This window comes from Lepidochelys kempii, chromosome 1, assembly GCF_965140285.1.
Source record: "Lepidochelys kempii isolate rLepKem1 chromosome 1, rLepKem1.hap1, whole genome shotgun sequence".
NCBI classification, from domain to species: domain Eukaryota; kingdom Metazoa; phylum Chordata; order Testudines; family Cheloniidae; genus Lepidochelys; species Lepidochelys kempii.
The window spans coordinates 139,765,210-139,781,205 of record NC_136380.1 but is presented as its reverse complement, the minus strand read 5'-3'; the positions used below and the strand labels follow the sequence as shown (position 1 = coordinate 139,781,205).

The 15,996-nt window shown below is 39.0% G+C and overlaps 1 protein-coding gene across 4 annotated transcripts in view; it reads left to right on the top strand.

Annotated features, from left to right (window-relative positions):
* Positions 1-15,996, top strand: part of SCML2 (Scm polycomb group protein like 2) — a 131,050-nt gene that overhangs the window by 87,826 nt on the left and 27,228 nt on the right. For all 4 annotated transcript variants that reach the window (XM_073356349.1, XM_073356359.1, XM_073356406.2 and 1 more), the window contains 3 exons: positions 5,029-5,276; positions 11,295-11,430; positions 13,635-13,838. In XM_073356349.1, coding sequence (XP_073212450.1) covers positions 5,029-5,276; positions 11,295-11,430; positions 13,635-13,838 — 588 coding nt within the window. The remainder of the gene's footprint in view (positions 1-5,028; positions 5,277-11,294; positions 11,431-13,634; positions 13,839-15,996) is intronic.

Sequence of the window (15,996 nt, the reverse complement as noted above, 5' to 3'; positions counted from 1 at the left end):
AAATTGGCAGGTTCCCCTTCCCTGAAGGTGATGGTGATTTATTTTGGCAAATAGTGAATCTAAATTACTTAATCTTTTTGCTGCCATTCCTCACTGGTGAAATAGAAAGAGCACTTTCTTCTCCCCAGCCTTTCTCTTGTCCCTTTAGTGTTTCAAGCTCTATAGAGGCAAGAGGACTGTTTTTTAATATATATAGTGGTGCTCGGCATGGGGGGAGGCAGTCTTCTGAGGGGCCCGAAGTCACTATTATACTACTAGTAATTAGTAATATAATAATAATTAATAAAGAACAGAGGCAAGACTGCAGTGTGATTTAATGTTAAACTTGTATAACTTTTTTGCATAATAAAATCATTCTGTTGCCCAAATTGACATCTTGGGCCTAATTTAGCAAGTGCTCTGTGCCCAGAAATTCAAGGGAGTTCTGCACACAGATCTGTCACAGCACTGGGGTTGGGGTCTATTTTCATGTAATTTCACTTCGGAGTTTCTAATCATTTTTTTTATAATCACCTATCGGCAACTGTCTGAAGCAACAGAACTTCCTAGTATTCCAAATATGTTACAAATTCTGTAGTTTTATGACTTCGCTCAAGATGAACAACATAAAATGAAAGAATTTATATGGAATTTTTTAAGGAGAATTCTATTAATTGGAATTGCACCAGTCTTCAGGCTTCTGAACTGTAGTTTTTCCTTTTCCCCTATGTTTGAGTTCTTCTGTAGCATTACATTTACCGATGGACTTATTCAGATTTATAAGGCTAACAGGAAATACCCAGTAAAACATTCTGGGTTCTAATTCTGCAGTCCTTTGCAAAGATTCAGTCCACTCAGTCAGTTGTCCTACTTGTATGAGTAAGGCAAGCAGAATTTGGCCCTGAACAAAAGCCGTGATCCTTGAAAACCTTACTCTAGCAAGTAGTACCAGTTGACTTCACTGGCTTTGCATGTGCAAGAACTGGACCCTTGGTAAGTGTTTCAGGATTTGGGGTCCTGGGGTATTTGAAGTTTTTTGCTCTTCTACATATTTGGTACAGAGTTACGGATATTGTGTTCTCCAGATAATGACAATTTTGGAGCTTTTGAAAATGTTGTCATGTTACTAATAATTGAAAGCATGAAAGATCTTTAATTTGTGTGTGTATTAACTTATATACCTATAATATAGTAGTGTAATTAGAGAGCTCTGTAATCTATGAAAACTCTGAATATTTATGAACAGTTAACATTTTATTTGCTTACTCTACGGTTTATAATATTTTTAATTAAATGAGACCATCTTTTCAAAGGATTTGAATACAGATTTTACTTAGGATAAGAGACATGGGAAAGAACACTGCTCACTAAATTATATGCATAAACACCATGAAGCTCGAATAGTTGATATTTTATTTTTTTGGTAGAGCAGCATGAAACAAATGCTTTGTTTTGTTCGTGCAAATGAGAAGACCATTATAATGCAAAGCAGTGTCCTGGAAAAAAGCAAATGTGCTTTTTTTGTTGTAAATATCCCTGCTAAATGCTGCAGTAATTGCAAGCAGAGCGTGGTGTTTTTTCTCTCTTCTTTTCATTGATATATTTTAACAAGTCCTCTTGAGACTATTAAAACGTCTTAGTTTTTGGAACATGTGGTCCAGCGGGGATAACTTTGTCCACAGATGCAGTGGGTTGGCAGCTAGATTTTGCATGTCTTTTCATTTCTTTCCAGATTCTTTGACCCAGTGTAACCTTTGGTCTCCCTCGGAAGGCAGGGGTGAAGGAAGTATGAGCAGGTGACTGATGATCACTGTCAATACAGCCTGCAGACAATATGGGAATTACTTTAGCAGTCTCTCACTTCCCTCCACTCCCCCATCTCTTAAACCAACAAATGCAAATAGCTCCATTCCCATTTGCTAGTATTTCAGTGCTGCTGCCCAGGCAGCATGGGCTTTGTTGTAGACTTGCTTATTCAAAAAGGCAGTTTGAATCCTAGTAAGAAGAAAAATTATCTAATGGGACCTAAACCCCCTTAATGATCAACACGGCTAGTATTTGGCCCTCTGGAATATAAAGGTAGGAAGATGATGAAAATGAACATATATTTTATATTGTATTTCAACAGTACAGCAAGACCAGATTAGTACTGTTTGCATTGTTAGCCTTTGTTTAGTAAATAATATCAATCCTTTTTACAAAGCAGTTGAAATTTACCCACCGTGTAGAAATGCGTACCTGTACTCCTAGAACCTGTTGGCATTAACATTTGTCGTTGGAATTATCTGTGTATTTAAACATTTCATTTACTGTGCAACAGAGACTATGAAAGCATTTGCTAGATTTCAGTATAGCCAGACAATGAATCTATGAAGCACATATTTCTTTGCAATTTCTTGACTTTATTTATTAAGCACAGAATTGTGTGGTCCAAATAGAATAGCTGTATTTTTATTATAATCTTGTTTTGCTTTCCAGATATGTTGTCTAGTAAGAGTTGTCACTTGGAAGATTCAAAAGCATAACATAAAAGAGTGATGTTGTTTGTATTGGCTAAAATTCAGTTAAACTTATTTTAAATTGCTACTGTACATGAAATCTTGTAAGTACTATCATGCATAAATAAAAGGAAAGTGATTACTTTCCTAATTGAGAAGCTCCTTTTTTCCAGTTACCTAGAGGCAGAAAATATATTTAATGTAACGTATTTAATGTAATGTAAATATTAGTAAAAAGGACTTTTTAAAAAAAAATAGCTCATCAAGGACATTTGATTCATAAATGAATTAAACAAAACATGTTTAACGTGTTCTAAAACCTTGTTAACTTGTTTGAATAGAACTTTTGTTTTATAAGCATCTGAAGTGTCATTTTGGGATGTTCGGTTCAGTTCACTTTACCTTGACACTTTCTCTTCAAATGATTTATTTGTTAAAGTTAACTCATTGGGAGAAGTACTTATAAAATGAAAAGCACCACTTAAGACAGAGCACTGGACTGCTGAGATGCACGTCACATGTATGGGTAGGCATTGTTGTATTGACTAATGGTAATTGTCTGTCTAGATTCCCTTGAAAATGTAACTTCTAGTTTTATTTGTGGTGGGGTTTTTTTTTCAAAATATATCTTCAATCACTAATAGCTCAGCAGTAACAATTTTCTGATGTACACAAAACTCTGGAAATTAGAATAAAGTCTTAGAATCCATCCCTTTCAGCTTGCAGTAGTGTTCCAGATCAGGCATTTTAGCTTTGGTTATGTCAGTTCAGCTTTAACATTAATTTGGAATTTCTCAATTTTTGTCATGTTAAGTACAGGTTCATAGATTTTAAGGCCAGAAGGGACCATTATGATCATCTGGCGTGTGTTATGCAGGAGATCAGACTATAGAATATCATTGCGTGATTCCTGAATCAAGGAACCTCATATGCTTTAGTGAAGCCAGAAGTTCTTTTTAGAAAGACATCCAGTCTTGATTTAAATACTTCACATGACAGAGAATCTATCAAATTCAACCTTTTTGTCTCGTATTTCTTTTCCTTTGTGTGTGTACATGTGCACGCATACATGTGGGTGGGGGAAGAGGGTCAAGAGAAGGCTCTGTATTTATTTATTTTCCTCTGTTTTATTTGTTTGTTAGTTTTAATTGAACTTTTGCCTCTCGGGGTGCAAGGGTTGTCCGATTCTCTCTGCCTTTTATTTCCTCACCACTTCCTCAAAAGCATATATAGCTCTGTTGATCAGCCTTCTCATCAAATGACAATAGATAAGTTTCCCTTGGAACCAGTCATTGCTGTTTGAGTTGGGCAGAGGAGATACTGGAGACTGACATAACACATTTTCCCATCAGTGGTATATCTGTGTATGTAGAAACTCCTTCTGTTGTGTTTTAATATCAATTTGTTGCCAAGGAAGTTATCATAAATTCATCATAATGACTTCAGAGCACAATCAAATAGGTGAAAATACATTATTAACTAGGAGGCTCTTATAGAAGAGAGATCTGGTCATGGCTTCCAGCCTGTTATCATCAGGCTGTGATCTAGTCAGATGTGAGCTGCATAAGGTTAGCGAGGTTTGTATTTGGTGGACATCCCACGTAGGAAAACTTTGATATTACAGAAAATTAATAGGTCATTCTTTTCCCTTTGAGTCATGTTGAATCCAAGTCTCAGTGGGCACTGTGCTGCTCGAGGACTTTCTTTCAAATGAAATTTAAAACTGAACTGCTGATCACTCAGTGTAATTAATCTTTGCATGCAGTGTTGTTGTAGCCATGTTGGTCCCAGGATATTGGAGAGACAAGGTAGGTGAGGGAACATCTTTTATTGGACCAACTTCTGTTGGTGAGAGAGACAAGCTTTGGAGCTTACATAGAGCTCTTCTTCAGGTCATATCCACCTTGTCTCTTTAATTAATCTTTGGCATTTTTCTGGGTGTTAAACTTGATTTCCCGGACAAATTCCCAGTTATTAAGATTTTGACTATCAAAACGTTGTTCCTCTTTACTTGGATGGTATTCTTCACTTTCTGCTGTGCACAGTTGAATAGTTGACATTGTTTTGCCCCTGTGGCAGCTACATTTAGAGGTGCAGCTTAGATTTTTTATATTCTTTATAAATTTGTTAAGCACTTTGGGATCCTTCTTGATGACAGGCACTATATGAATGTAATAGTTGTGGTAGTAATGGAAACTATGAGAAACATCTGTAAGGTGAGTGTATTCAAATTATCTCCGTTTTTTATCTGAAAACGGTCTCTTGTAGAAAAGTCCCTCTTAAATATATATATTTGGGGAGGGGGGAACGGGACTGGATTTTGTTCTTTCTTTAGTTAAATGAAGTAGTTTGATACCAAACACTTGTTACATTTAGATAGCTTCATTTTACACTGATTTTAAAATTTAAATTAAATATGTAGCAAGTTTTTTAAATCATTAGAAAAGTTGCTTTTGTAGTACAAAGTAATCTCTGGACAATGACACAAAATACCTTCAGAAGCTGGTATTAATTTTGAGGTGAGGTTTTTGTTTTTTGTTTTTCCCCTCAGTTTCCATTATAAAAAGAGGTGCAAAATCCCAGTCTTCCCCTTCCAAAGTAACCCGGCGTTCAATGCAGTCTCCACAGAAGTCTGCTCCAGTGCCACCACAATGTGGCAGGAAAACAAGTCGGGGCAACCCCCCTGGACAATCTACAATTCCTAGGAAGGGAAGATCTCCTAAAGCCATTCCTCTGACAAAAAACACCTCTACTGAAAATCTCAAAACAAGGAAAAAAGGTTTAAAACCTGGAAGAAAGGTTAGTTACAGTTGCTACTTTAATTTGTATTGTGGAACTTTGTAGTGATTCGTTATTTTGAACATGCTGTTTATAATTCCATGTACAGTCTGATGCTGTTTTTCCTTCAAGCACTTATGGCTTGTCTCCACTTGAAATTTACCAAAATAGGTATTCTGGAATTCTTATTTTGAGGTAAGCCACCATGTGGACACTCTTATTCTAGAATAGAGACCCTTTTTCTGATTTAGATTAATCCACTGGCTTTATTTATTATTATTACTATTTATTATTTACTCTTCCAGAATAGATTTTTCAGTAAATTTCCAAGTTTAGACAATCCCTTAGGTTATTAGATTTAATTATTTTCTTACTGAAATAAATGTTAAGTTTGCCCAGTGTTTACCTTCCTTTAGGGCGTGTTAGAAACCAAGGCTTTGTGTATAATTTTAGACTGGAAAACGTAAAAATGAATTTCTTCTGAAATTCCATAAAAAGTTATTACTGCTGCATTGAGTAACATGTTGCTTAAGTTACTATATATGTGATATAAAATTCACCCTCTCCATCAAACAGTATAAATATAAAGCTCTGCTGACTTCTGTAAAATGACTCGTTGGTTAAAAATAATAAAGATTCTGTCTTAGCATTGTTTGAATAGAGTTTATGCTTATATAGGATGATGATTGGTTGTTTTTATTAATGTCTTCCATTTTACCACACACTTTACCCAGAAGAATATTTTAATTAACTCAAGAAATATTATACACACACACACACTTTTTGAAACATGGCAGGTATTATAAAAGAATGATGAAAAAAATAAAAAGTCCCATTGACTACATTGGGAGTGCCACACTCAGAGAGCTTGTGAGATTCAGACTGAATATCATGAAGACTGCACATCTTAAACAGACATTAAATATAGCAAAATGCCTTATGCTTAAAGGCCGCTAGAGTAAACGTTTAAGGCCAGTTCGGACTGATTAAGCCTTTCACAAGTTTTTTGTGCTAGTTTGAAAATATATGGTTAAGGAGGTCAGTCTTTGATCAGTACATTTTGAATTTCCAAATAATTGTCAGGTGGGGAAGCAGTCCATTCTGTTGCAATATCTGTTTGTTATCAACATGTTTCACTGTTTGTTATCATTATGTAATATTCAACATTTCCATCTCTGCAATAGAAAATAAGCTTATTTTGCATGTAATGTCTTTCATCCAAATACTTCCCAATAACAGTGCAATAAAGTTCAATACAAAATTCCCTTTACCTGTATTTTGACTCCTTACCATCCTTCTCCCAATTTCAATACGTAGTGTTTTTTATTAATTTCAGTTCTAATATGAAAGGAAAACATTTGTTCCCTTTATATCTGTTTTTAATGTATTATTTTTTAAATGTATGCTTTAATTTAGCAACGCAAGTAACCAGACTACTGTCAAAACAAACAGACCACATATTTCAGTATTTCAAATATACGGGCTGTACCTTGGTCCTTAATGAGGATGTGGGGAGTAGCCAGTCAGTATATGCACTGTTATGTTAGTTGTTGAAGATGTTTGTCCCTCCATGTCTCCCACATGAATGTTCATATTATTTCCTTTTCATGTCTCCATCTCTTCACATGTTGAATTTTCCTCTCTGTTATCTATGGCTTTCTGTGCTATGGAATAGCAATGGCCCCAAAGTAGAGTGAAGTCACCTCTTGTAGAGTTGTATAGAGAGACTTTTTGGATTGTCATGCCTAGGAAGTTGGAAGTTTTGCCCTAGCTAACTACAGTACATGTTTATTCTCTATGTCCAGGATGATTTGAGTCCTTTGTTACTGAATATTTAGGTGTACTGGGAAGCTGCCACTGACTGCCCTGTTCAGTAGAATATTATTCCATCTGTTCTAAACGATCTGTGTCCATCATCAGTACAATGTAACTCCTGCCACCATATTTATTATCCTTACAGCAACGTCAGTCACCACCCAATGCCAAATAGACTCTCCAATCAGCCCTTTCTGGCCTGTTGACCTTTACCAAATCTCAGTCCTTGCCATGTACCATATATTTCATAGCAAGCTAAAGCAGTTCTTTATAGATGTTGCAGCAGTGCTCAGAGTGAATACATAAACTGAAAGTCCTGTATTTTGGTTGTTTTAAGATACTTAAGTGAAAAGTCACTGTGTCAATATAAAATTGTTTCCAAAATCACATGATGACTGTAGCTATCATAAAAGTCTTATGTGAGAACGTTTTTTAATAGCTGAGTAGCTTTTTAATGCAATTTTTGGCAAAAATCAATCTGTGTTGGTTCACAGCTTAAGGGAAAGATTGTCATGTGCACCTTTTCTCATCCTTTCCCATTCACAGTTGCACAGATCATCTCCCTTCCCATTTGTGATCTCAGCTTCCTTATGGCAACTGTTTACATGTAAAAGTGATACAGAAGAACGTTTAGTCTGGGTTTTCCAAACGCACCTGAGGGCATTATGTTCCCAAATTCTATTGAAGTTCAATGAGAGCTGGTTTCCTAGCTGTTGTAGCCTCCTTTTCAAAACTCCAGCCTTGGTGAATTTTTAGCTTTTAATGCAGGTCAGGAGCTAGCAATGAAGAGAACCCCCACCACATCACCAGCCAGCTCTCTGCTGTCTGCAAATGGCAGGCAAACTTCTGTTTGAGGTACATCTGACTTAGGTCATAATGTTAGTGTAACCCTTCTGCCCTTCAGAGTAGGCAGCAACAAGGGTCGGGTTCAGTATCTAGGGGTTTCATTCCAATAACACAATGCAAAACCAGCTTGAGCCCCCACCCAGTGACCTGGGACGAATATATACCACCCCTGCTGGGCGCCTCCCAAGAGGCAATACTCCCCCTCTCTCAAGCACAGAGTCTGAGTGTAGCAAAAACCTTTTAATAACCAAGAGAAACAACGTGGCATTATGTTGGTGAAACACCACCAACAGGATTCATAACACAACCCATGAGCAAAAAAAACCCACCCCAAGCAAATTGGGACGTGACCTTTCCCTTTGGTTCTTGAGTCCGGCAACCCAATGTCACCCAAAGTCCCAAAAGTCCAACAACCCAAAAGTTTCTGTCCCTGGTCAGTGCAGCACCAGAGTTCAAAAGTTTATCTGCAGAGTTTTACCTCCCAACCTGGGTGGAGATGGGGGGGGGGGTTTAAGGGGCACCTCATGTGGTCCAAAGTCGATTGTCCCAGCCTCTCCATGGGGCTCCGCTCTGCTCCACCAGCCGTCCCATGAATTGCTCCGCTCTGCCAGCCGCCCCCATGAGCTGTTCCAGCCATCGCACGAACCGCTCTGCTTCAAGAGCTGCTCTGCTCTGCCAGCCGTCCCGTGAACTGCTCTGCACTATATCTTCAGGCTCCCCCACTACTTAACACTCAGTGATTTCAGCTTGTATATGGGAGCCTCAGTACTTGTGCACTATTGGCCAAAAGTGAATTCAGTTCAGCAGTCTGTAACTAGACTCCTAATGGAATCAAAATTAGCTCTGATATTCCACAGTGGAGAAAGGAGGAAGTGTAATTAGCATGTAAGGCCCTCACCAGGGGGCCCATACCACCAAGTATTAATACCTGTCCTCAGTCTCTCTCCATTCACTGAGTTTTGGAACTCCTGTCCCTTGCTTAGCGAGTGCTACTTAGTTGATGGCTAGTCCCTCCATCATAACAAAAGGCCAAGTACTGTTCCACTGTCCTTGATTCACATAATCAGGATAATAACAATTTATTCTTCCTGCCCCAATAACAGAGAAACTGGGGATCCCACAGCAGCCAAAGTGACCACTTGGGCAGCTATGGGCTCATGCTAGGCGGGGTGGGTGTGCCTATGCAAATGAGATCAGCCCCTGAAGTTCTTTTCCACAACTTGCCCCAACTCACCACCAGATGTCAGGGTGGAGCTCATCGTGACTCTGCTTACATTAGTTTAAGTACTAGCAATAATAAGTGTATGTGGGATTATGAGTGCATGGGAATAGCCATTTTTAAAAATGTCACCTGTTCTGATGAAGAAAAATGGGGAAAGTGGGTAGAACTGCTTTAAAATCCCCTGTATTTTCATGTATGCTTACAAAGTTTATTAGAACATTAGAATATGAAATGCTTCCCTGGTGTGATAAAAGGGCCAGATTGTGGCTGCTCTGTGCCTGTGTGTACTGAGAACCCCTCTCGTATTCCATTTTCCAGTGCAGGAGGCGCCTATAATTTGTAGCATGAAGGGGTGGAGACTGGCCAACCTGTGTTGTGTAGAGCATATGCAGTGGTAGCAGCCCTCGTGATTTTATCATAAGCTTTGCTATTTGGTGTTTTTACTTAACGTAGACAAGTGATCATGGAGAATCTCAGCAAATTTCTAGTGTTCCTGGTTGCAGAGAAAAGCTTTAAAATGTGACCTGAATGTATCTTAAAGACTCAAATGAGAAAGCAAATAAAGTTCCCCAAATCTATTATTTTTAAGACGATCTCACATGTTCGGGGGAGCATGACACCTGTGTCTGTTAACATTTTGCACTAGCAATATTGCATGAGCTCATCTCTCTGTGCACCAACTTGCAGCTGCAGGGCAGTGCTTAGAGAAGCACAATCTGCATCTGCAGAACAAGTATAATAGCAGCTGACAGTGAGCTTGTTCTCTTTCATCCTCCACTTAACACCTCTGGAGGCCTTCTCTGACCTTCACAGGCTCAAAGCCTTCAGCTATCTTCATAGGAGCAGTAAATCTCCCCTCATCACCACACCCCCTCTTCTCCTAAATTCTTACATGGCCTGGCTCTTAAATCCGCACATATGAATGTTTATCAAAACCAACTGCAGATGCAAAGAAAAGTTAAGTGGAGCTGAAAGCAGAAGGCAAGATACATTTAGCGTGGTGGGTTTTTTTCCATTTAGCATGAAAGTGAAACACGATCATTAGTAACATTTCCACACCAAATTCACTGTTATGCTACTTCAGATGACCTGCTCCAGTGTAACAGGGCACTACCACAGCTGGAAGGATGAGGTAGTTATGGCATTGAAACAAAACTTAGCTGAGGCTATACCTTTAAAAAATAATTTGTTTGGAGTGAAAAGAAGAGTAATGTTACAAATGCAGTGCCATCAACTGGCAAGCTACTGATCTAACCTAAACGATTTCTTTTTCACGAGTGACTTCTCATTATGCATGTGTTATTTCTTGCAGTTTTGGTGGCTTGTCTGGCATTTCCTTTCACAATATTAGGGCCCTATACAGTATTGTTTTGTGTTTTCCTGTAGTACCTTAGCCATGAGGAGGCCGCCTATGGGAGCTGCCTGCCAGCCCAACCAGCCTAATCAGAGACTCGATCAGCTCAGAGCATGAAGTGAGGGAGAGTAAACTAACATGCCAAGTATGTGGTTGATAAGAATTAGACAGTTATATGAGCTCCCTATTTCTTGTTACCTTTATTGCCTGTTCTCAGTTTGTCCCTCTCTTCTCTCCCTTCTTAGGCAGAGGGTACACTGGAGCTGGAGGTGTAATTTCCAACTCAAGTAGACGTACCTGATCTAGCTCTGATTGAGTTAGGGCATGAAAAAATAGAAGTGTAGCCGTAGCAATAGGAGGAGCTACCCACCCCATGTAGTTCCTTAAGGTTTTACCCGAGATCATACTTGGGGCAGCTAGCCCATTCTGCTACTTATGCCGCCATAGTTATGCTTTTATTTTTAGAATGCTAGTTCAATGAAAACTAGCACAGGTACATCTATCGAAGCTGGAAATTACACCAGTGCAGACATACCCAGAGATGACTTCTTTCAGCCATGTCACAAAGCCATAGTGCAAAGGTCTGGCTGTCTTGTTTTAGTTAAATACCCTGAATGGGTTAATGTTTCTAGAACGTCTTCCTGTTGGGGAGTTCAGTTTCACTGTAGTAGGTGGAACTCTGAAGGTGTGTGTTCCTTACCTCAGTAGTGAATGGTGATTGATAGTGCATAGTTCATTTATGAATGAGAATTGTTTAAGAAAGGGTCACTTGCTGATTTTGTGTTTTGGGTTTTTTTAACAGAAAAAAATCCTGCCAGTGAAATCTCCTCCTGCACCTTCTTCTCCACTTACTTCTCCTGAGGGGGACAATGGCAGTACACAGATACATAAAGATGGAATTGGCATTGCTGGTGCAACAGCAGCAGTTATATCCACAGGTATAAAAGGGCACTCTGAATGTATGAAATTACTTCCCCTGCTAAATAAAAATAATTATATTGTTTTATGCTACTATTATTCTAAAACACCTGCTGAAAATAAATTGTTTTGCTACATCTTCATATGAAAATATATTTTTATATTGCAGTTCTCCAAATGTGCTTAGGTAAGACTGGTATTTGGTGTATGTGCAATGACAAGAAACACCAGAACTTCAGGAATTTGATGTCTGGTTAGCATGCTTTTTGGTGTGTAAATAGGAAAATCCATTGCACTTTCAGTAGTCGCCCATAGCCTAGAGTACAATGCTTGATAAAGAGGAAAGGACATGCTTTGTCTTATCTATCTTCCATCCCAACCAGTAGCAAATGACTGATTGGGATGGAAGTAACAGTCAGTGTTGGAAATGACTGTTACCAAAAGGCCATCAGACACTACTGTTACACTCCAGAGAGTATGGAAATAGAGATACAGATGCGTAGTCTGTCACTGAAAAAACAAAATCCAGGAGAAATGGGCCAGGTTAAAACAAGAACTCATTTCAAATGCAAAGGCAGTGAACTATATTATAAAATGGGTGGTGGAAAAGGAGTAAGCTAGTTAGAACTACCTCTGAGTAGTCTCTTTATTACACAGTTATGGGACAATTTGTAAATTGTCAGCTGTTCAGTCTTCGCCAAATCCTGGGACTTGCTAAAGTGCCCCCCCCCAAAAAATGGTGGGAAAAGTTTGCTATGTTTTTAATGTTTTGCCATTTTTAAACTGCTTTTACAAAGAAACCGTTCCTCTGCTTTGTCTCCTCCACGTCCTTGCAGCTACCCCTCTTTCAGTGCTAGACAACATTGGGGCAGAATAGGCAATCATTTCATACTAAAGGAAACCTGTCAGGTTTACAAACCTTATTGAGCCCAAATAAGAGTTTAGTAACATATTTTAGAGAGTTTTCCTGTTCTCTCCACATCCACGTCTCTGCCTCCCGCAGCTTCTGCTGTCAAACAGAAAATAGACATGAATGCAGAGTTCAGGAGCATTACAGTCTTTTTACAAGTATCAGTTGTTTGAAAAATCTAAGTTTCATTTGAGCACAAATAATACTGTAATTCATTTTAAAAGAACAGATTTCTTTTATCTTATTTAATGCTTCAGTCTATTGCCTTACCACCAAGGCATATCCTTATTAGACCACAATAAATCCTGGTCCCACTGCAGTTAATGGAAAAATTTCTATTCACTTCAGTGGGGTCAGGCTTTCACCCCTTATTTTGTCTTGTTGCTTAACCACAGAGCATGATCCCTGTGATACGTCTGAGTTACTTCAGGTGCCTGTCTTTTCTTGAACAGACAGTTGTTGGGGGTTTTTTTTGTTTCCATAGAAAATGTCTTCCTAAAATGAACTTGACTATTGTTTTGGAAGATTTTATCTCTAGAAATGACACAGGGCATTTTAAAGTAATGCATTTTGTTAAGGTCTTCACTTTGACCCCTGTATTCTTATAGCTCAGAGCATCCACCAGGTTAGGTGTAGTGTAACAGAACCCATATGCAGGTGGAGTTCAGTGACAAGCACAGATGGGTGTAGGCTGGGATAAACTCATCATGATAGTGTAATGTAGGAGGGTTTTGGAGGCTGATTTATCAGGTTGAGAAAGAAGGAAATGAATACTGCTGTGAATGGCTGCTGGGTTGGAGATATTTGTCATGGAGTTTGGCACCATCATTTTGTTGTGCAGTAGGTACAATTTTAAAAGTAAAAATACTAGAGAACCGAGCTGCATTTTGTGTCAATGTGGAGACAATGCAATGATGATGCCATTTTGAGCATCCAGTGCAGAGAGATTGCCCTAAAGGTGCTTTAAAATATACTGGGCTGCAGAGCGGAGGCACTTGAGTGCAATGTGGTCTGCTAAAGGGGACAGGGGAAGCCTGGGTAGCTAATAATTTTGGTACCTGGTCAAAATCCTGTTTTTACTTTAATCTGCCAGGATTTCATGACTTATGCATTGCATGCTAAGTTGCTGATTATTGGTAAACCATGTTATTAAAGAAATAAGTGTATGCACAGAAGGTGTATGGTGGTTTTGCATTTTGTGTGCATCAGTCAAATTCAATATGACTTTCAGTGAGAGCCGCTGAGATACTTTTGATTGAGTGTGATTGTGCCTGAAGTGGGCAGATTCCATAAATATAGCTTGTAATTTTTCAGTTTGCGTCTATGTTAACAAGCATGGGAACTCTGGACCTCACCTGGATAAGAAGAAAGTTCAGCAGCTTCCAGACCACTTTGGGCCAGGTCCTGTAAATGTGGTACTTCAGCAGGCTGTGCAGGCCTGTGTAGACTGTGCCTATCTATCCAAAACAGTCTTTGGATTCCTCAAGTCAGGGCATCATGGAGGGGAGATGATAACAGGTATGCAAAGTCCTTGAATTTTTCCAATTTGTTCACTGGGTTCTGTTTGAGAAGTTTGAGTGTGGTGTAAAGTAGGGGACTGGAAGTAGTAGCAAAGCAATGATTAACATTTTTGTGTTACTTTTGTAAATCTTTAAGCAAAGCTAAGAATACCTAACTGTGGCTATGTTTACTGGTGGTGTATCTACGGCCAGCACTGAATTTACATCTTAATATGGGGTATAAAATGATACAGCCAGTTTTCTTAATTTGAATTCAGCCGTGACTATATAAAATTACATATTCCATACAGCATTGTTCGATATTTTACAAAGTAAAACTTGCATACGGCAGTAAATAGCCATAGCCAAACATTTGTCAAGTAAATTCAATGCAAGTCAAAGTTCAGCTTTATTAATTCACGTCTTATCCATACACAGTGTTTGTTGTCTTGATGCTGTAACCAAGTAGGTAAAAAGTTTCAAACTAATCTGCTTAGGTTCCAGATAACTGATCCCATATGTTAAACAGAACTGCTGTTGCTTCCCTTTTTTTTCTGTACTAATATTTTAGAGGTGTTCGTTTGAGCACCTATGTCCTCTGCTACAGTGGTTCTCAACCTTTTTCTTTCTCCCCCCCCCCCCCCCCCCCCCGCTATAAAAACTCGACACCCGAGCTGTGCCACAACTGTTTTTCTGCATATAAAAGCCAGGGCCGGCATTAAGGGGTAGCAAGCAGGGCAGTTTCCCAGGGCCCCACACCACAGGGGGCACCACAAAGCTAAGTTGCTTAGGCTTCAGCTTCAGCCCCGGGATGCAGTCCTGCACAGCAGAGCTTCAGCTTTCTGTCCTGAGCCCTAGCAAGTCTAATGCCAGCTATGCTTGGCAGACCCCCTGAAACCTGCTCAGGGGGCCCCAGGCCTCTGGTTGAGAACCCCTGCTCTACTACAGAGTGGGTTTATTTCTTATATATGCTGAGGGCAGCTCTGTAGATAAATTATCCTCATAGCTCAAACTCTCAGTATCTGCATCTTGTCATTTTTTCCCCTTCTGGGTTGGCAATCTTCTGTATAATAGTAAGACGCATTAATTCATAATTTCATCACTGGCAGTAAAAAGGGTTTGTCTTACTTTAATCTCCTTATATTAATACCAGATGTGAAAGATGATTAGTGGAAGGCAGGTTTATTTAAGCTCTCATAAAAGAACTCGCTGCCTAACAGTGTTAAAATACAGCATCCTGACCCACATGCGGCAGAACTTCTCTGATCCTCATGCACAATTTGCGTACCAGTTTGTTCCCAAAAAGGAGCTCTCGCCTTATTTCTCAAAAAATACATTTTTATATGTACAAGATATACTACAGTATGCTTACTAGCACATTAAGTATTGTCATAAATAATTAACACCAAAAACTGTCAAATTGCAAAAACAAAATACATTTTATGATTGCTTACAAGGGACTAAATCCTGGCCCAAGGGTTGTGTAAGTAAGGAGTGTGAATTGAACTAGGCAGACAACTGTAATTCTGTTTCCTGGAGGATTTAGTGATTTTTAAAATTTGGTTTAGTTCCAATTTGGAACAAAAGCCCAAAATTCTCCACAGAAGAGAATTCTCGTTCTTCGCCCAGCTCTCCTGGGAATCCAAGCTGATGAGGAGTCACAAGTGAGAGCCCTGGGAGTCCTGTTCTCGGCTCCCCATCAGTCTGCTAGTCAGGCTGCAAAGGAGCTGGGCAGGCAAGCTGGAAGGAAAACATTGGGATCCTAGCTGGTTTCTGGCAGAATTGAAATTGAACGTTATCCTCAAACATTTCAGCTTCAACAACATGACAAATTCTGTTGAAAACCTGTTTTATCAAAAGTTTTTCAACCAGCTCTAGGTATGAACACTGAGCAGGGGGAGGAATTGTTTAGCAGAATAAAATGAGGAGTAACAAAATAAAATTAAGAAAGGGAATATGAAGTCTGAATATGAGGAAAAACTGATTCTTTGGCTTGTGGAATGATGACCCAAGGAAAGTAATGGAAGTTCCAGTGTTTGACAGCTTTTTTTGAATAGACCGGACAAAACGCTAGTAAATATAAAGTAGATTGGGCAGCTTTGCAAAATTCAAGCTGGACGCTCAGGTAGAGTTAAATATGTTTGGACTGGTTGGTTAAAAACATAATTTATTTAATT